Source organism: Alligator mississippiensis, chromosome 4 (genome assembly GCF_030867095.1).
Source record: "Alligator mississippiensis isolate rAllMis1 chromosome 4, rAllMis1, whole genome shotgun sequence".
NCBI lineage: Eukaryota > Metazoa > Chordata > Crocodylia > Alligatoridae > Alligator > Alligator mississippiensis.
In genome coordinates this window covers 188662873-188677054 of record NC_081827.1, presented here as the reverse complement: position 1 = coordinate 188677054, position 14182 = coordinate 188662873, and the positions used below count along the sequence as shown (strand labels likewise).

The 14182-nt window shown below is 48.1% G+C and overlaps 1 protein-coding gene across 2 annotated transcripts in view; it reads right to left on the bottom strand.

The window, feature by feature from the left end:
• FTCD (formimidoyltransferase cyclodeaminase) overlaps nucleotides 1-8435 on the bottom strand; it is a 29322-nt gene extending 20887 nt beyond the window's left edge. Inside the window, exons 1-4 of one of the 2 annotated variants that reach the window (XM_059727200.1) lie at nucleotides 8410-8435; nucleotides 6304-6379; nucleotides 1079-1262; nucleotides 71-199 (exon numbers count right to left, since the gene is read on the bottom strand). In XM_059727200.1, the coding sequence (XP_059583183.1) occupies nucleotides 71-199; nucleotides 1079-1262; nucleotides 6304-6379; nucleotides 8410-8420 (400 nt within the window). In that variant the 5' untranslated portion in view covers nucleotides 8421-8435. Of the gene's footprint in view, nucleotides 1-70; nucleotides 200-1078; nucleotides 1263-3377; nucleotides 3522-6303; nucleotides 6380-8409 lie in introns of those variants that run through there. The other variant, XM_006260991.4, reaches the window with a different exon arrangement.
• Between the last annotated feature and the right edge of the window lie 5747 nt (nucleotides 8436-14182).

The window sequence follows — 14182 nt, the reverse complement described above, 5'->3', positions numbered from 1 at the left end:
GACCCACATAAGAGGTCATAAAAGAGGTTTCCACATACAGAACTCTCTCGCTTCCCCACCACCAACTTACCAGGTACCCCAAGCTCTGCAGACAGTTGCTTCCCAAACAGATTGGCACAGTGAATACATTCTTCCATGGTGACATTCATCACTGGCACAAAAGGGCAGACATCCAGGGCACCCATCCGAGGATGTTCACCTAGGAGAGGGGAACAGCATTTCAGGGAAGTGGCCAGAGGCCTGAGTGGGTTGGAGGCAGGACAGAGGAGGGGGAGCAGAAAGAATAGGTCATTTAACTAAGGTGGATGCTATGGTATCTTCATTTATCCATCTGGCACCATTTCAGGACTAAGCTACTCCCCTCTTGCTTCCAGGTCACTAACATAAGAGATTAAATATATAAATATAAATATAACATAACTGATTAAACCATCTGAATTGGCTAAACTGGCTCCAGTATTTATTCCAGCCTGAAAGCAAGCAACTGCAAGTGCAAGGAGAAGCAGAACCCTTCACATTACAGTCAGCACCAGTTGTCTGCCTTCACTTCTCTACAAGAGACATGAGCTCACGCAATGCTTGGACAGGAGCTCCTTTCTAGCTGTGCTTTTAAAATCTAGCTCTACCTGAAGAGGAAGCTGCAGAAGTCAGACTGTTAAACTAGTATGAGATGTCAGCAGGGCATGGTGGGGGTGGGATGTAAAATGGCTCTATGGTCAGTAGTCCCAGGAAACACTGCCAGCCACATGGTCCCTCTCTAAGAGTGCATGCATTTATGACTGCTACACCCTGGACCAGAAGAATGTAGACATAACTGCAGATAGCTGTGAAGGTACCAGCAGCCTGAAGAGGTTGTTGGATGCTTGTCTGTGCCTGTGAGCTCATAAGATGTTCTTCCTACATGGATGTGCCATGGTTACTGCACATATCAGGACTCAAGGCTGTACAGATATTGGCTGCCTGGGCTCTGCTGATACATATGGACTCTGCCAAAATTGCAAAATAGCTTTGACACATGCAGCAGGATGCTGAGTGACTAGGCTTGCAATTGCCTCCCACCCCAACCCAGAACGATCACCTTTGTGTCTGCTCATGTCAACGAGCTGAAAAGCCACTCTGGCTGCCCGCAGAGCACCCTCGACGACATCTTCTGGAGTCCCCACAAATGTATAGACTGTTCGGTTGGTAGAGGGGCCAGCATCCACATCCAGCAGGACACAGCCCTGTGTCTGAGAGATGGCCCCACTAATGGCATCTATCACCTGCAGGAGACCACAATCTAATGAGGGAATTCATAGCAGTACCCATAGCACTAGAACATAGCAAACCCTGCCTGTCAGGCTATCAGAGACAAGGTGAGGCCCTTAGCAGTTCTCTTCAATGGGAAGACCCCTCTGCTAAGGAAAAGAGACAAAGCAGGATTGATATGTGTTAATGCTTCAATGCAACTACAAAAAGGTAACAGGAAAAATCTCAGCCAAGAGGTAACCACTAATCTTCAAATAACTGACAGCCAGGGCTGAAAAGTGTCGTCTTCATTACAATTTGCAACTGTACCCAAGCAGGCCCTTCTTGCAAGTGCCTCATTTTGTAGTCTAGTATACCTCTAGTACTATGTATTGTACCATATGACAGTCTTCCAAAGATATTTATATGGCCTGTATGCAATATGTTGTGCTTAGCAAAATGACTGCAGATGATGTATAGCAATACAGAATAATGGACAAATGCCAGCATATTTGATGGAAAGGCTTAGAATTAAGCTGTATCCTGAATATGACATGGTTAATGGTGTTTCATTAACATATCTGTCAATAAACTCTTTGCAAAGGGTAACAACCATATACCAGTATTTTTATGTAAGTTTATGAAACAATTCAGTTATTTATTTCTCCTTGATTACTTAGAAACACACCGATAACTTTTGCTAGAGGCAAGGATTGCTTAGAGTTGGACCAACTGCATAATTGGGATAGTTAGACAAGCTTTCAAATGCAAGAATTCAACACCCAAGGAAGAATTTCTTGCATGTGAAAACTTGTCTAACTCCATCCCAACTATAAAGTTAATCCAATAAAAGATTACCCTAAGGAAGCCTTGCCCCTCACATAATTCCTGGAACAGCTACAACATTGCTCTACCACTGCCAGTGATAACTTCGCCATTGTGCAGGAACAAGTTCTACAGACAAAAAATCATCCTCATTAATGATTCTGGATGACTCTTCTCAGAAACCCCTGTACTAACCCAGACAAAAAAAGTCCCTCCCCTGAAGCTCTCAGAGTCTAAGTAAACACAAATGAGAGCAGATAGAAAAAATACTACAGTACCACCTAGTATGTAGTGTGCTTCTTGGTTGCAGCCCAGGCCTGCAGAGGGAGGCTACTTGGCTTCTGGTTTGAATTTAAGAAGATGCTTCTATGCTGTAAAGCACACATCGCCTGGGACTTGCCTATAGGAGAGCCACTTTTCCCTGTACCATACTGCCACAGTTGCAGTCAGCAGGGGCAACCATGCCCCCCAAACTTACTGGGCCAAAGTGTTCCCCATCTCACTCGGGTCTAGTTCTTGCCCCTCTACATTCAGCTCAAAGCACTTCCTCCTTCCTTCCACCTAGGGCCACTGGCCCTCATTGACAGCACAGGAGAGACAGAAGACTTGCTGTCAGTCCCAGCAGGGTCCACTCCCACAATATAACTGCCCACTGTGCCCAGAGCTGCAAGAGCAGGGAAAGTCCTAATCAGCCTCAGGCTGGAGCATGCTAGTTCACATAGCATCTTCAGGGAATTTAGCTACAAGGTTCTAGCAAAACTCTACTAAGCACACTCAAGCTGCATTTTTCCTTAAGCTTGTAATTTGTCTAAGTTGAAGCAAATGTTTATGGGGATAGCAACAGACACAGCCCTGCTACAATGACTACAATCTGGCCAAATTCAAAGTCCTTGCTTCACAGCATGCAGGTGCCACATGATCCCAAAGAAAGATCACCATAGTGGACTATGTGAGATCCAAGCCATCGCCACTGTCCTTTGGAGTAAAAAGGAACTGGAGGGGGAGACTTGAAAATGCTTTCCTGAAGCATCCTCCACCCCTCTGGAATTAGGCAAGTTTTGCCATTTAAGTCAATGGGAGCAGAATCAAACTCACAAGTAATGGATGAGTCATTTGTGAAAGGCAATCCCACCAGGTCATACGAAATACAGATCAGTCCATAAGTACTCCACAGGTTAACCCTAGCCCACATGTCCACCTGTTGCATACAGACAGCCAGTGCAAAGCAGTGACCAGGGCTGCTGGACAAAAAGACAAAGACCCCCGCCCACAGTTTATCAACACTAGGTGAGTAGCTTCAGAGACAGAGAATTCATGGCCCTTACCTCTTTGTTATTCCCCTCGGAAAAGTTGGGAACACACTCCACCAGTTTGGACATTGTGCTGGGGATCCCAGGCTGCACTGGGTCTGTTTAGTTTAGGTAACACACAGTGGTTTGAGCTGCTTTTTCTGCCTGGAGAAAGGTGACCAGAAGGGCAGGAGCCTTTATAGTGTCAGACCAGTGGTCTTTCCCAATCTCCAGGGTTTCTCATTAACTGCTCTAGCCAGCAGACAGTGGAAGGAAAGGTTTTTGATTAAACAAATCAGAGAGAACTCTGGCAGGATGGCACTGCTGGCCCTTCTGCTCCGTTTCTAATCTACCGCTCCTAACTGCTCTGTCAGATATTCTGGAGTCAAACAGGCGTGACACCACTGACATCGTTCCCTGCCACCTACTGCAGCTGCTAAATATTACTTTGTAACAACATGGTCTCTCTTCTTTCTGGTCCCTTGCTGTTCAGGTCTTATCAATAGCAGCCAATAATTATCAGCCAAAGCAGCAGTTGTTCCAAAATGTAGATTAAGTGCAGCTTTATATTCTTGTCACGATAAAGATAAACACACCCCAGTTCCCATGTCATCTCCCATTTCTCATGGATCAGTCAGCCTGGGCAGATTGTTATTTCAGGGGGTCACTGTTTTACCGTGCTTGACACAGGCAGACAAAGGACCTAAAACCCATGTGCTCAAGCCAACGCTTGTCCTAATCAATAAATTAGGTGTGCATCAGTTTGCACTTGGACTTGTTGCTGGGAAAGAGTACAGCCTAGTATTAAAACACAGCCTGAGAGGAACAGATAGTGTTGGATTGATTTGTGTTGACCATCTCCTGCAAATAGGTGTGGGGTTGTTGGGACATACAAACAATATTCTGCTAATGTTAGGTAGAGCCGCTGTTGGAGCAATCCTGTCCTGACACAGTTGGCTGCCTCCCTGAGGAAATGTTGCATTTCCTCTGGCCTGGCTAGGAGGTGGAGGCAGCAACAATGATCTGATGCTGCTGCTAAGAATAACCAAATCTAGATGCCTCCACGTAAAAAAATGAATGAGATAGTAGACATGTGTGCCCCATTTCTGACTCCACTCCGCTGCCACCTGCATGCGAGCTCTTGCCTTCCTAAGATGAACTTGTGCAGTGGATTCTCTGATGCTCTTTTTGTCTAACCAGAACTACCAACATGGAGTCTAGGGACAGCGGCAAAGGTGCTGCCTGGCTGGCTCTAGACCAGAGCTTCATCTGGGATTTTGAGAGAAGGGATTACACCAGGAATAGTTTCCTTCTTTGACCTCCTTCTGGCACAGACTGCTTTCCTTGCTAAGCAGATACTTTGTGTTGCTGCGGAGGCCCCAGGGTCTCTAGATTCCCTCTGGGCATTGCCCTCCCCAGAACCACAACCCTGGTTTTTTCACTCCACAAGTGAGGAAACACCAGAAAAAAAAAGACAAAATTCTCAGCCCATGTTACTGTTAAATCCTCTGTAGTTGCTAGAAATCATATGAATAAAGAAAGGGTCCTGCCCAGGTACCCTTTACCAATGAAGATAGTCTTTAGTCTCACCCAGCAGATGGGCTAACGGGAACAAAGATGGCCTTAGTAAGAAAGAAGCAAACCTAAAGGTCATGTTACATAAACACAAAAAGTGTTTACACAAAGGGTAAAGTGCCCTTTACCAAAAATTACAAAACACCAGCTAAAACTTTAACAGAGCTAAAATTTTAACTTAAAACCACTGGGTTGGCAAATCCACAATGATTGACACGTGCAGCTCCCAAGTCCTTAGAGCACTCCAGCAGTGGAGAGCAGCCATGCACTTCTCATCTGAGCTAACTGCTTGAGCTAGCTTTCTGGCCCACTGACCACATTAACAAAAAAATAAAAAGAGCTACCATAGTTGGAGCTGAAAAAAAGACACACTACCACAGACAAGCTTTGTGTCCGTGTGTCCGTGTGTGTGTCTGTCCGTGTGTGTGTGTGTGTAACCCTGCATGTTTGTGCACTCCAAGCCCCTAGGTTTTGGAGGTTTGGGGGCTTGCAGAACCATCAGCAACCCATGAAACAAATGGGGTTCCTGGCCCTTCAGCTTGACTCTGCAGTACAAATGGTTTGCATGCAGAAGTAGAGCTGGTTTCATTTAATTTCCCAGTGTCTGTCAGAGACTGCTGCCTTGATACCTGCGAATGAAGAGATTGCAGTGGTAATGCATAGTGGCTTATGTCCCACATAATAATAATGCTAGAGACTTGCATCCTGTGCCTGGAAATTACCATCACCCTTATCAACAGAAGGATGAGAGATATTGAACGTCGATATCACTCCATGACTTGAATGGCGTCAGGATGATTTGCAGCAGCTGGGAACTGACCGTGTGTCCTCTAAGCTCTCTCAACCTCTGCACATCCTTGGTCACTGGTGTTATTGGCAACCTGAGAGGGGGACAGGGAATGGAAGGGGACTAGAGCACTGCTGGTGGGAATCATGCTAGGGAACTGACCAATCCTGGCAGAAGGCATGTTTGAAAAGGAAACCTCAGTTGTTTAGTGGGGGTGGGGAACACCTCTACCCCATGCGTTATTTCGCCAGAGACAGTTTGGTGATAACTGTGAATCCCATGTACAAAATAGACTGGAACCTCCTCAAGACAGGGTGGGTCACTGCCATGGAAAGAAATCCGTTCCAGGAAGGAAACAAATGCCAGGTTTCCCTTGAAGCCCCTCTCAGTTTCTGGGGATGCCATGACCTGCTGATTAGGCCCATGGCTCCCAGATCCCCTGATTCAAAGCCTTTGGCTCAAGGGGGTCAGATGGAGGGAAGAGGGCTGGGTCATGCTATTTGTGGGCAGTGGGTGAAGGGAAGGTGGCATGTGCACATAATTTGTTGGCAGCAAGAGAATTACTAAAGCAATTAATCACAAGAATGAATCAATACTTACTTGCACATGGCCATTCTGGGGAACGAGTGTCAGGCTATGCAGACGCCCTGTGGCAGAGTTATAGGTTTTCCGTTTCCTGCCGAAAAATGCAGATTTTCCCAGTTGAAGGAGAAAACTGTGGATTTTCCCCTTTTAAGCAGGACAGTTTGCAAAGAGCTCTCTGCAGTCTGGCAGAGTTGCAGTCTGAAGGAGCTGCTTGCAAAAAGGGCAGGAAACTCTCAGTGCTGTCCAGAGGGGCAGGGGGAGCGGGCAGGGCCAGAGACTGAGTCAGTCAGGGCTTGGTTCAGACTCATTTTCCCTCCTGAGGCCTTTGGGGTAAGTAAAGCTTGCAGGGGGCTGAGGACAACTGGGGACAACTGGGGCCCCCTCCAGCAGGGCGGGAGGCTGAAGGTTGGGAATAGGGGCACCGGCAGGGCTGGGGGGCCCTGTGGGTTGGGTGTAGGTGACACTGCTGGGGAGGGGTTAGAGCTAGAAAGCCCCACACCCCTCCTCAGCCCTCTGGTGCCTGGTACCCAAGCCTCAGAGCCCTGGAGCTGCCTGAGGTAGGCGAGCCTTGGGAGACCTGCCTGCAGGTCCAAGCCGGGGCTGTGTGGAGGGGTGTGACGGCAGGTCCAGGCTCCAGGCACAGACGTGGATACAGTGCAGTGCTGGACACTGACATAGACACACACAGCCCACCCCACCCCACCCATGCACAGTAGGGACAGAAATTACACACAAACCGATAGAAGTGATCGGAAACTGGTTTAAATGTGTAACACAACAGAAGTTCAGGAAACAGAAACTAATTTCAAAATGGCTGAAACCAGCTTAAGATATACCTGGATGGATGTAGTATCAGACTTCACTGATTTAGGTCAAACCGGTTTATTGAACTTCTGTCCCAGATCCCTTGCAGATTCAAGTTAACTCAGTCCCCCAGCATCCCAGAATGCTTTGCACACTCTGCCCCCCCCACACACACAAACAAACACACCCCTGTTCCCAGGGTGGGCAGGCTAGCCTTGGCCCAAACTGACTGTTCCAACTGAGCAGGAAGGTGTGCTCTAGTGCCTTCTGGCCTGTGCTGCTGCAGGCATGTGGCTGCATTTCTGGAATCAAAAGTGAATGTCTGTTCACTTGCTTATCAGTTCAATCTGCACAGCTTAGACTAACCTCCAAAAATTGAATCAAGTCAGCCTCAGGCCTTTTGACTGTCTGTACTTAGCCAGAGACAATTCTCTCTGTAAGCTTCCCCTTCATCCACTGCTTGAGGCACATTTATGGAGCAGAGGTTTATTGTTTCCTCATTTGGCTAGGGCACTTCTAAGATTTTTAGGGCCTTCATTTTTTTTTTGCGGGGGGCAGGTTTGCCTTGTTTTAGGGAGACTACCCTAGGCACAGGCTTTCTAACTTGCTTTATCAAGTACAGAGCTCAACCCCCACACTCTCACTACACTCAGGCTAGCACATTTTCCATGGCCAATATATTTCTGGAGCTACTGCAACAAGCGGGTTGAGAGGTGTTTCATTAGCAGGAGTCTTTGGAATGGTCTTTTTGTAAAAGACAGTTTCAAAGGCAAAAAAAACCAAACAACAAAAATACCCAATCACAATGGGCTGGGCACAGCACTGAATACCCCCGCAGGCAAGCTATTTTAAACAGGGCATGTTTACATGTGCTTTTACGCACACCTAAACTTAATGAGTATTTGCCTAAAGCGCATTAAGGTGATTTAGGCCTGTGTCTACATGTGCACGCATAAAGTCGTATCAAATTTCTGTGCGAATAGCTAAATCACATTAGTGAATGTATAGACATGATAATGCTAGTCCCAAGTCAATGGGCACAAGCCTTGTTAATGCACATTAGCACGTCTACATGCTCACTAATGTGCTTTAATTGCGTCTAAATTTGGTACCTGTTTTATGCAGGAACAGAGTGTTGTTTCACCACTCAAACTAGCTGCAATCAGGTGGAATATATGGTTCAATTGTGTCAAGTACCATGCACAGTACTACCAGCTCTACTATGGGTTTGCAGAGGATGAAGGAACAGAACGTGGGGATACATCTGTTCTGAGGGAACTAGCAAACCTGTTAGCCGTAGAAGACCTGCATACTGACCTGAAGTACATTATAGATAATCAGGAATCCTGTTTTTTTCTGATATAAGATCGCAAAATCTGTGATTATAAAAAAAAAAATTAAAAAAAAAAAATCACAAATTCTTTAATAAAAACTCCCAAATCTGTTATTAAAATTAAATGCTCCCCACAGCCCCTCCCCCAGGCCCTGCTCATGACTCTCATTCCCCTCCCTGCAGCCCCCACAGCCTTGCTGGTGCCCCTTGCCCCCCACCCACAGCCCTTGCTCCCCCAGCCTGGCCAGAGGGGCCCCAGGTGCCAGGGCTATGGACCTGGGTCTGCAGCCCCCTGCCCCCATTCCCCCCTCCTGCCTACTGTATGGATCTGGGTCTGCAGCCCCCTGCCCCCGCTCCCCCCTCCTGCCTGCTGCAGGGGTGGGACTGGCTCCCTGCCACTGGGTGTACTTCTGAGGGGGGCAGGGGGGACCTGCGCCCCCCCGTTCTGTGCGTGGGGCAGGCACGGGCTGTGGGCATGGGCCTCTGCCCTGCTGCCCTCTCCCAGGGGCTCCACAGCCCAGTGGGCATGGGCACAGAGAGGCTGTGTGGAAAAGCTGCTTGCCACTGCGTGCTCTGCACTGCCCTGGCAATGCACCTCCCTGCCCCCCTTAGGAGTGCATACTGCCCCAGGGAGCCAGCCCTGCCCTCTGGACAAGTTGCCCAGGGCCCCATCCCAGTCCCCGCTGGGGTCCTACAGCCGTGTGTTGCGGCCCCAGGCCCCAAGCTCTACACACTCCCCAGTTGGGCATCAGCCCCATCCCCAGCCCTGCCAGCTCCCTCCCTCCCCACAGGGGCCTCAATCCCCCTCTTCCCACCCCACCTCCCCCACTTACCTGCAGGAGCTGCTCTTGGGCTGCCGGGGGCCATGTGCATGTAGATGTGCGTGGCACCCCTGTCTCACCACCCTCCTCCTGCTCCCTGCAGGCTGGAACTCTGCCAGCCTGAAGGGAGCTCATTGAAAAACTGGAAAATCAGCGGGTTTCTCTGGTAAAACAAGAAATCTGCATTTGCCTCCAGCAAAAGGTAAAATCCGCTATTTATTCCATTTTTCCATGGGAAACTGAAAACCCGGATGCCTACAGATAACTAACGAATGCTTAGTGACAGCACTGGATATTTTGGCATCTGTACACATGACGAACTTCTGACAACATTTAACTGAGTCTTCTGAGAGTCTGCTGGAGCATGCTAATTAGCACACCCCAGCAGCCTTCATGTCACGTGTATTCAGTGCCCCCAAGTTTCAAAATGGCAGTGGGGGCACTTTGTCTAAAGCTCATTGAACAAGCTTTACTTAGAGTGACCTCACCACCATTTTGAAGCACGGGATGCTGAAAACATGTGATGCTGTGGGCACTTTAATTAGAGCAACTCACAGAGTCACTCTAATTAAAGTATCCCCCACTTCCACCCCGGAGCACATATATAGGTGCCCTTACAGTTCTAAAAACACCAGCTACACAAAGTATTGCATTTACATGGCTACCATTTTCATTACAGTCCTCTATTAGTAGAGCTGGATTTAAATTCCTGGATTTAATTTCATGGATAGAGCATCTTGCATTGTCAACGGATAATGCAAAAGAGTCCACAGCTGTTCAGAGTGCTGTTGATAAATCAAGACAGTATGCAGTAAAAAAGTAAACAGCTAGCAATTGATTTTCTTCGTGCTGTTTGTGCATTGGATCTTAAACAAATTGGTGCTGTTTGTACAGATTATGAAACTCTACATATTATGAAACTGGACTGCATCTCAGCTTGGCATGTCTCGGGGCAGAAAAAAATATTCTGAACTCAGCATGCAGCACAAAACCAGACAGAAGAACACTTGACCACACCAAACTTGAACTCCCAACCTTTTAATTATCACTTCAGCACTCAGCCCCTTCACCCACAGAGCAGACCAATCTGTTCAAGCTCCTAAAGACCAGGACTCAAACTACCACCTGCCAGAAACATGCACAAACAACCTCAACCACCCAAAACAAAAGCAAAATATAAAATAAAAAAATTGATGGACCATGTGAAAGGGACATCTGCCCCGCAAAAAGAGGCAATGAAACTTTCCCCTTTTATCTGCCAGGCTGATGCTCACCATCAGAGATGCTTTGTAAGTCTGTAGGCCTGCTGGTTTCTTACCTGTCAGGGCCTGAATGCACTCGGCTGCTCCAAAACTAAAAAATTAAAACAATCCATTTTAGCTACACCGAATCACCCATCCACAGAGACATTCCCAGGTCTCCTACTGAAGCCCAGTCTAAAATCACGGGCCTGGCATGGCATGCTGAAACCACAAGAGGTTTCGACATGCCCTGCATCTTTGCATGCTGGAGCCCTGGCACTGGTCAGATCGGCTCTGAAGTGCATCTCAGCATGGCATGTCTCGGTGGAAAAAGAATTTCTAAACCCAGTGAGGACTACAAAATCAGACTGAAAATCATTTGCCCATACCAGACATGAGCTACCCACTGCTTCTCCAGCAGCTTAACACGCAGGCCTTTCACCCACAGAATAGGCCTGCCTGCTCACCTCCCTGGAGACCCAGGGCTCAAACTGCCACCTGTCAGAAACATGCACAAATAATCCAACACCCCTGGTCACACAAAAAAAATAAATAGATGGGCCATGTGAAAGGGCCACCTACCCAGCAAAAAGAGGCCATGCGCAGCCACAAGCCCTCCCCTTTTAACCGGTGGCCTGAGGCTCAGCTTCAGAGACACTTCACAAGCCCACAGACCTGCTGGTTTCTTATCAGCTGCAACCTGAATACTCTCAGCTGCCCCAAAACTAAAAAATTTAAAAAACCCATCTTGGCCACACCAACTCACACATCCTAGGAGATATTCCCAGGGTTCCCACTGAAGTCTGGCCTACAATTTAGGACTTGGTGTGACATGCTGAAACCCCAAGTGGTTTTGGCATGCCATGCCAAGCCCTGCATCTTTGCGAGATGGAGCCCTGGCACTGGTCAGATGGGCTCTGGAGCGAATCTCAGAATGGCATGTCTCCAGGCAGAAAAAAAAAAAAAAAAATTCTGAACCCAGCAAGGACCATGAAAATAGACCCAAGATCACTTGCACACACCCATGCTAAGTACAGACAGTCAAGAAGTCCGAAGCTGAATCGATTCAGTCTTTGTAGGTTAGTCTAAGCTGAAGAGTAATAACAGACCACAGTATGAATATGAGCTGGCAGTGCAATGCTGTAGCCAGTAGGGCAAATAATACTCTGATATGCATTAATTGATGCATCTCCAGCAAAACCAAGGAGGTGATTCTTCCGCTCTACTCAGCGCAGATGAGACTGCAGCTGGAGTACTGTGTCCAGTTCTGGGCACTGCACTTTAACAAGGATGTGAACAAGCTTGAGAGAGTCCAAAGAAGAGCCACCCATATGATCAGAGTCTTAAAAGGCAAGCCATACAAGGAAAGGCTGAGGGATCTGGCACTCTTCAGCCTGAGGAAAAGAAGGCTGAGAGGGGACCTGGGAGCAGCTTACCGCTACACTAGGAGAGTGCATAAAGGGCTCAGTGAACCACTGTTTTACACCCAAGGGGAAAACTGGGAGTAATGGCCACAAACTCCTGGAAGACCAATTCAAGCTCAACATTAGGAAAAACTTCTTCACAGTCAGGGTGTCCAGACTGTGGAATAAGCTCCCTCCACAGGTAGTGCAATCACCTACCCTGGAAATCTTCAAGAGGAGACTAGACAGTCACCTTGCTGGGGTCACCTGACCCCCCCGTTATCTTTCCTGCTTGGTGCAGGGGCCTGGACCCAATGATTTTCCAAGGTCCCTTCCGTACTTACAATCTACGAATGACTCTATGAAGAGATTAAACTGAGAAACAACTGGACACACATTTACTTTTGATTCAGCAAATGCAGCCAGATGACTGAAGTGGCTCAGGCCAGAAGCTAGAGGGCACTAGATCTCACCTCTCTGGCACACAGCCAGCATGGGCTGTGTGTTTGCTTCCTCTTCCTGCTGTCCCCAAGATCTCTGGGATTTGCAGTCCAAAATCACAACAGCAGGACTCTGGGAGGGTTGCTTATCACTTCCTCTTCCTGCTTCCAGGTGCCTCTGGGATTTGTAGTCCACAGTCACAGCCAGCTGTAAGTTTCAGTAAGTTTAGCAGCAGGGAAGTGCTATACTCAGGGGAAGGTGGGTTTAACCCCCCCTCCCTAGCTTCAGACCCCAGCTGGGGTTTGCTGCAGGGTAGGGGGCAGTCCCCTGCCTCTCCCCCCCCACCCTTCAACCCTTTTCTGCTGCTGCACAGCCCAGCCCAGGGCTGCCAAGCATGTTGGGGGACTGTGATTTAACTAGAACCAGGAAGGGATCTGGGACAGAAGTTTTATATACTGGTTTGACTCAAATCAGTTAAGTCTGATACTACATTCAATCAGGTTCATCTTAAACCAGTTTCAGCTATTATGAAACTGGTTTATGTGAACTGAGCTTGTGTTCTATTACAGGTTTAAACCAGTTTCTGATTATTTAAACCGGTTTGTGTGTAATTTCTGTCCCTAGCACCATACTTGAATTCCCAGGCTTTTATTTACCACCTTAGCACTCAGCCCCTTCACCCACAAAACAGGCCTTCCTGCTCCTTTCCCTACAGACCCCAGGCTCAAACTGCTTCCTCCCAGAAACATGCACATACACATCCCAGTACCCTTTGGCCTCACCCCCCAAAAAAATGTGATAGGCCATGTGAAAAGACCATCTGCCCAGCAAAAGGAGGCCATGAGCAGCCACAAACTTTCCCCTTTTATCTGCCAGCCTGATGCTCAGCCTCAGAAACATTTCACAAGCCCACAGGCCTGCTGGGTTCTTTCCCTGACAAGGCCTGAATGCTCTCAGTTGCCCCAAAACAAAAAAATTATTTAAAAAGGCATTTTGACCACAGTCTCACCCATCCTCAGAGACATTCCCAGGATTCCCAGTGGAACCCAGCCTAAAATCTTGGGCTTGGCATGACATGCCGAATCTCTGTTGAAGTTTTGGAATGCCATGCCAAACCCTGCATCTTTACATGCTGGAGCCCTGGCACTTAGATGGGCTCTGAAGCGCATCTCAGCATGGCTTGCCTCAGGCTACAGGGTAGCAGATGGCATTCAGGTGAGTCATGTGACTCTCTAGGTTTGGGGCTTGCAGTCTATAACCCCAGCCGGAAGGCAGAACAGACAGTGTGCTGCTGGCTGGGTAACATCTGGTGAAAAGTGGTTGGGACTGTAGGGGAGATGGAGGTCCCAGTAGGCCCAGGGAGCAGATGCCAGGGGGCCCTGGAATGAGTGAGTGGCCACAGGACTCCAGGAGGGCTAAGAAGAGCCCAGGTGGGGCTGGATTTCAGAACATAAGCCTTAGAGTTTAAAAGTGCTTTAAACTGTACTTTGTGTTTCCTTCCCCTTTGTTCTATAATAAATCTACCTTTTGTTGGTACATTGCTTGCAAGGGAGAAGTTTGTTCATTCAGGACACCCCAGTATAAATCTAGTTGTCCCAGGTTTCTGGGAGGGGGCTTGACCCAAAGCTGAATTTGTTTGGGACCCCCCAAAATTTGAACCTTATTTTTGCTAACAGGTACAGAGAGCAGACCAGCAGAGGCCAGCACTGCTCAGAGCCACAAAGCAGCAGGGGGGACAGCCACAGCTCGACCTGTGTCCTGGTGCAGGAGCTGCCAGGAGGGAGCAAATGGAAAGCAGGCAGAAGCTGCAGGTCAGGAATGAAGGGCACTGGCAGGGCTGGGGGGCCATGG